Source organism: Augochlora pura, chromosome 5, assembly GCF_028453695.1.
Source record: "Augochlora pura isolate Apur16 chromosome 5, APUR_v2.2.1, whole genome shotgun sequence".
Taxonomy (NCBI): domain Eukaryota; kingdom Metazoa; phylum Arthropoda; class Insecta; order Hymenoptera; family Halictidae; genus Augochlora; species Augochlora pura.
Window position 1 is genome coordinate 9,007,330 of NC_135776.1, and position 7,454 is coordinate 9,014,783.

Genomic DNA, 7,454 nt, shown 5'->3' on the forward strand with positions numbered 1-7,454 from the left:
TAAAGTTATAATAAAAAGAACGACATCAGAAAAATCATATAAAAACAGTCACACTAAAACGTCATATTAGAAATACTAATATTGTATAACTATTATATAACTAACTATTATTCTAAAATATATTAAAATTGACAGTCATACTAAAAAAAAACACATCGAAATGTCAAATTAAAAATTCATACTGAACAAATTTAGAATGCACACCAAAAACGTCAAACTAAACATTTATACTGAAAAAATAAAACCGAAAATTTATACTAAAATAACGCATCGAAAACTGACGTTAAAAAATCATGCGAGAAAAATCGTATTTGATCCATTTGCATGCATACGGCAATCCCTCGAGATTTGAATAATCATCGCGGTCGAAAGGAAATAACGCATACGAGCATAGGAACGTCTACAAAATTGTTTTCCGGTTTCTCGTGGTACACAACAAAGGCATTTGTATTCAAATTAGAATATATCACAGGCTATGATAGAATTTTATTCCGACGTTGCGTCGGAGAGATCCGCGGAACGACGGAAGCGCGATTTCGACGCGGTTTTCCGAAACGCGTTCGTGTCGGACTGCGCGAGATGTCGCGATATCATCGCGAGTTAACAAATACGCGCGAACATCATCCATAGAACCTGGTTGCGGACTTCTCTTGTACAGTCTAGAATATTCCAAGTCACATCGTGTTAGCGTAACAGAACTTCCGCGTTCAAACTAGATTACGTGAACTAGAACTATGCTTAAACACAGTTTCGTTGAAACTGCAAACGTTGGGTACACACAGGAAAATTAAAGAGTTTCGCTGAATGCGCAGTCTTTATGTAACTGCACGATACGCTCGTCTTATTTTCTGCTGGAAATAAAATTGGTATTTACCAAGATGTAGAAATGCGTTTTGAATAATTACGAAAATATGCAAATACGGTTGTCATATTACCGAATATCAGTACGGCAAACAGGTTATCATAATTGAATTTATGAGTGATTGTGCACATGTGTCATCTGTAAAATTTAAACAGTCTCTGACATGTTCACATTTTTCGTTTATAACAGATGTAATATTTTAGTGAAAAATTATCGTGTAAATATGTAGACTTTAATTCGTAATCCGTATATACATTTGTAAAATTTGTTCGTCTACAAGCAGCACGACTTATTCATAAAGTATAGTTTCCAATAAAATTATAAAATCCTATAACCTCAGAAGCAACTGTTTCATTTAATATCAGATTTAGAAAGCACTAAGAGCAACTATTCCATATTAATGTATCAAAACAACAATAAGAAATCTGTTGCAATTTGTAACCACTACACTATTGTAAGATTTGTCGCATGTAACACATGCATTATTGAATAAGTAACTCGTAAATGTATCTTCACGATCTCAATAACCGTAAATTGAAAAATTAGCAACCCATCATTTTGACGTAAACGTAGTGTTAAATATAATATATTGACAGATTTTATGAAATAAGTGTTGAAATTATCATCGTTGCTCGATAACTTATCAAATATTAAATATAAATATTGTCCCAGGTTATTTTCTAATAATACGCAACTACATTCGAAATAATTGTTTACCACTGCGTCGACACGACAACTGAAATATTTCTATGTTTTCCAAGCACGAGTACCACGTATTTCATTGATACATTTCAGATACTAGTTTACCCAATACCGCTTGAGAGGGGACACGCGGGCGCAGAGGATCGCGCATATACAACGAGCACAATATTTAACTGGACAGGAACAATTCGCTAAATATTTAACTGGACAGGAACAATTCGCTAAATATTCAAGCTGAACGTCTGGGAACGCAACGGCCGTGTTGCGGCGTCGGCGAAACCGCAGCGCATTTTTCGCGCGGATGAATCGCGATCGCGGATTCGAGGAGCGAGTGCTGCGAACGGCGCGCAACGGAAAAACACGAAACGAAAACACGTCGAACGTTGTCGGTACGAGGTTCAGCCTGAGACGCCGACGAACAGGTCATCGCAAGTTCGAGCGAATCACCGAGCACGAATACATAATAACAATATCGTTCGACGAACAACCGACAATCGATTCGGCACGCACGGAATTGAGAATACACACGATGCTCGATTGCCATAACAGATTATGTGTGTTTAGTATACCCATCGAAGGAACCATTCCAGCGGGGAACACCGTCTGCAAGAGTTTTTCCAATTCGTTTAAGAACCGACACGACGACAACAACAATAAACACGACCTCTCTGACGTTCGCGGAAAGAAAAAGGGCTCCGGCTTTGAATTTGTTTTCACATCAATACGCGCGTAGCTGTCCGGAACTTTCACTTCTGTCGACAATAACACGAGCATGGAAAATATTTCGAGAACCGAACATCGGAAATATTTCGAGAACCAATTATTGATCGATCGTTGACGAAAGTACGGCAATCGGATTAGATAAGATCAATCATTTTCGGAGTGATAATATTTTTCAACAATTACGTAGCAGATTTCGTTCGGTACGAGACCGAACGCAACTGTAACAGAACGCGAAGCAACGCCGTTGCAGGAACGTTTGCGCCACGGTACCACCGAGTACCAAGCAAGTCACAACCGCCGCGAGAGAATTCAACCAAAGAGAATTTCTTGGCGAGACGTTCGCGCCGCCGGTTTCACCGTAGCATTATCACTGGTGATTCTCGATTCTTCGAACGAGCCGGAGAAACAGTCGCCGCGATAATATCGTAATCTTTCGAACGAAAGTGATCGGCAGGAGTCTCGCGCGGATCGAGCACCGTTGATCGATCGTTTCGGCTTCGAATCGACGATACGACGTAGGCTCGCGGTTCCCTCGGGTTTCGACAACATTGACGCGTTCGCGGCAGGAACGGTGACAAATAAAGGCAGTTTGATAGACAAAGGCGGTTGACGCGGTGTTGAAAGAAAAAGTCTTACCTTGAAAAGATGCTCGCTACACTCGAACATTGGTGTGCTCATGACGGCGGTCGACATGTTCCCTCGGTGTCGCACAAAAAAATATATATATAATATATATAAATATATATGAAACACTGGAGTATCTTAGGCGTAATATATCTTCTCGCGATCCGGTCGTGGCTAGACTTCTTCCTTATCGAGATCAGGGCGACGTGCAAGCCGTTGTGCCAGCGCGAAATGGAAAACCGCGGGTTCGAAACTTTTCCTCGTGGAAACACAAAAACTGCCACTCCGTGATACAATTCGGTCGTTGATTTACATTGGTAGCACACCCGTGTCGATACTCTCAATCCGCGACGGAGAGACCAGCGAGAACCCGAGCCGGATTTTGTCACGGTATTGGAGAACAACTCGAAACGATCGGCGAGCGTCTCCTCTCTCTCGCGTCGACTATACAGTGCAGGAGAACCACGGTCCGTTGCTCCTCTCTCAGTTTCGAGGTTCTTTGCTCGGTGCGGCAGTCACGTGTCGAGGTCGGGATACCACCGTGAAAAACGAGAAACGATACTCTTTTTTTCTGTCTAGTAACGGCGACCGATGACAATGAATTGTATGTACTACGGTGCTTCGAGATAACTTGCCACTCGTTTTCGTATTGCAGACTGTGAATCGCGCGGCTCCCTTGGAGGGGAAATTTGAAAGCTCCCTTTCGGATCTTTCTTTTCCTTTCTCGAGGAGATACAGCTCGCAGGGGCTCCGAATGCGAACTGAGGATGCGTGGATCCGCGCGGCGGCCCGTGAGACACGAAAGGCGGCACCGCGCGGCCGGCCAATCACGGCGCGCCTCGCTGCCTGCTAGACCCCCACCGCTGGATCGGTGCTTCGGAACGGACTTGGCAACCGCGCCGGGTCGTCCGGCCAATCGTACAAGAAGTCTGTCTCTCTCTTGTTAGACCGGTACCGGCAACCCCTTGGTCCGCGAAAATTTCAAATGATTCTTCGGTGCCTCTTCACCCCGATGCGGACCCTCTTATTGGCGGAGATACGATTGGGGTGGTTTCCTGGTCCACAATAACATGGCTGTTTTCATCGGGGACCATACATCTCGCGATCAATGCGAACAAAGTGAGCAACGGAGCTATTCGATTTTTATTTTATTTATTTAGTTTTATTTATATGGTTTCATTTATTTAGTTTTCTTTATATTGTTTTATCTAGTTAGTTACACCTGTTTAGTTTTACTTTGTTAGTTACATCTGTTTAGTTTTATTTAGTTAGTTACATCTATTTTGTTTCGTGTATTTAATTTAATTAATTTATTTTATATATTTTATTTGTTACTTCAACTCCTAACAGAATTGTCGTGGTCCCGGCTTTCTTACACAACTTTAAATAATTCATTGTTATTATACATTATTGTAATAATTATATTAGTAATCTCATATTATTAAGTCATCCATTTTACACATGTTTTCGCAACGTAAATTGACTTGCGCTTACTAATTTAGAAATATGATATATTTACTGAAACAATAACTGGCAGTGATGAGTGGCAGATCTGGCAAAAGTATTTGAAATAAATATATTTAAAATAATGAATGATATACTCCTGTTTGTATGAAATAATATTTCAAGATTTATTGGATGTTTATGTTGCGGCGAGGAAAGTTACTAAATGAAATAATATTTTCTTAAGATGCTCATTATTTCATTACTGATATAATATAATGATATTAATAATAACATGATTGTTTCATTATTTGAAATAGCATTTCATGCGTTTAAATTTTTATTGATTGTTTGAGATTCTGTTCGCTTCGATTAATATTTATAAGAGAAAATAAAATTATCGAATATTTGGCTTATATATATTTCTCTAAATTAATTAATGTAATTGCAATATTTAACATCTGTTTGCTTTTAATAATAAAAGTTTCATGAACATAATATTCAAGTGTTTCATTTCAAACAGAATTAAGAAAATATTTATTTCACTTAAGTATCTCAGGATCGTATTGTAAAATAGATATTTTAAATACTTATTACATATTTCTAAAATCAATTAAATATTGCAACTAGTATTTCATTGGATATAGGAATAATATTTGCTATTTCAAATGAAGCATTATTAAGTCATTAAATATGAACTGCATGCTTTATTGCACAGTCTTGCTGTAAAACCATTGCATTTCATACTTAATGACCTAATGACACGGCTAGGAGAAATAGTACTTTTAAATATTTATGTTTCCCAGTGGAAATATTTTTATACGGGTCCGGTAATCGGCAGTCCTGTTAAGAATTAAATTGACTACGGATTTTATGCATTTATGACACAAATAAGCTGGTCAAATCCGAAACATTAAAAGCAGTGTAAGAATTTATGGATATTGTTACGTTATGAAATTGTGACGCGAATAAAACGCGACAATAATTTTGCGATCACCATTTTTATACAGCACGACTTTTATATTCAAATATTTTAACTGTAAATAAATAAAGTAATTCTTCTGACCTGCGGTATTTCATTCTTGTATATCTTGTTGCATTTTTGACATAATTGAGTATTGTGAGTTCTATAAAATTCAATTTCTTTTATCGGTAACTCTTATGATCAACTCAAAGAAATTTTCATCGTCCGTAACTGTTACCACTGTATTTTTATTAACAATTAAATTCTCTTCATCTACAATCGTTACTACGCATATAATTTTGTGAACAATTAAAATGAACCTTTTTCATTTCGTACTTATACGGACGACCAAAATAAACTGATGATTAGTATGAATGACTTAACCAGAATTTCCTTCAGTGATAACTGGTATGAATAATTGGAATGAGTCTCTTTCGTCGAAAATTTTTGCACGAGACAGAAATAGAACTCTGATTATCGTTAAGCATTATCGCCAACGAAAAGAATATTCGGTTAATTGTTATTGTTGTTTGGCATCAACAATTGAAATTTTTTAATCATGTGTATTTTTTAATTTCTTGTACATTTCACGATTATTCACGATTTGAATAATAAACACGTTTTTTTTACTAACTTGTTTCATCAAAATTTTTCAAATGCGTTATTTATATATATAATGAAAATTATATATCACATTATTATACAATAAATTGTATATTCTCTTTTCTAAAAATTATGGATACGTTCTCGTTTTACCTAAATATTACTCCAACAGCCGTACACTTTAAATATTTATATAAAAAAGAACTAACGACTCTAAGAAATAGTTTTAGTAATGTCAACACTGTTTTAATTATGTTATGGCAATTCTGTGTGGTGTTTCAGAATTGTCATTCGATTATAAGTAGTTAACACTCATTTCTATTGAACTGTTCAATGAAATCAGAATTTATTTATTCAAAACAGTTACACCAATATACATTGCATAACTACTAAAGCTTGTTAAAAGATTAATAGAATTTTGTCGAGTCATTTTGTTTACATGTTCCGATAGGTAATAATTCAATATATGTATTCCTCTTCACAAATATTTTTTTCGTCAAAAAACTAGTATTAAGACATTTTTGGAAAATTTGTAATAATTACTGAAGTTTCGTTTTTCTGTCTACAAATGAAACAATTTCTTCCAATTTATTAATGTACGTATGAAGTTCCTGCGTGGTTTTCAAAAAATAAATCACCATTTTCATTTTTGTCATGAAGTATAGGAGACTTGAATCGAATTCCTTTTAGATTAAGATATTTACGAATTGGAGTAACTTACGTCGTCGATCTTACGATATGTACATACATGTGTACGTAATAAGGTTCAACGGTAATGGAAATAGGTGACTATTCTTAGTGTTAAGCAAGGAGAAGGAAGACTGCAAAAATACTATTCGAACAGACTTTATCACTTACGTATGATGTTTTCATAAAAGGAAACGCATTCGTAAAAGCTTTTATGCAAAATGTCAATTGTAATCAATGTTTCACCGAGGGAATTGTTAAGTAAACTTTTGTAGGTATACATGAGAATAATAATGTAATAATATAATAGTAATATAGTAATATATATAATAAAATAATAGTAATATAACAATATATGTAATAACATAATAGTAATACAATAATATACACAAACTATTGTATTGTTTCTTGTAAACAAACATTTTTGAAACAAAGGTAACTATAACTTTTTAACAAATAACCATTTTAAATGGAAAATATTACAAAAATATTACGAAAATATTACATGGTCATACTATGGACATATTTCTGTATGTCACAAGTGTATAATCACAAGTTAAAATAATACATAAATAATCATATAGCTCAATTGTAGATTAATTTTTTTCTTTTTATACAGGGTGGTCCAGTAAGAATTAGCACTCGTATAATTCCATCATTTATTAAAATATGTCGAAACTTTATAAAAAGAATTCTTTCGGTACATACAGGTGTATAATAATTATGTTGCCGATTTTATGCGCTTATGGCAAAAATAAGTGATGGGAATACAACAATTTTAACGTCATAAAAAGAGCTTATCAAAATTATTAAAAAAAATCAATTTATTTATATCGAATTTCTGTT

General features: G+C 35.3%; 1 protein-coding gene across 1 annotated transcript in view; it reads right to left on the reverse strand.

Moving 5' to 3' along the window:
* The window catches only part of Tis11 (Tis11 zinc finger protein), a 52,230-nt gene extending 48,565 nt beyond the window's left edge, over positions 1–3,665 (reverse strand). The window contains exon 1 of the mRNA XM_078181901.1: positions 2,924–3,665. Within this exon, the coding sequence (XP_078038027.1) occupies positions 2,924–2,980 (57 nt within the window). The 5' untranslated portion in view covers positions 2,981–3,665. The remainder of the gene's footprint in view (positions 1–2,923) is intronic.
* Between the last annotated feature and the right edge of the window lie 3,789 nt (positions 3,666–7,454).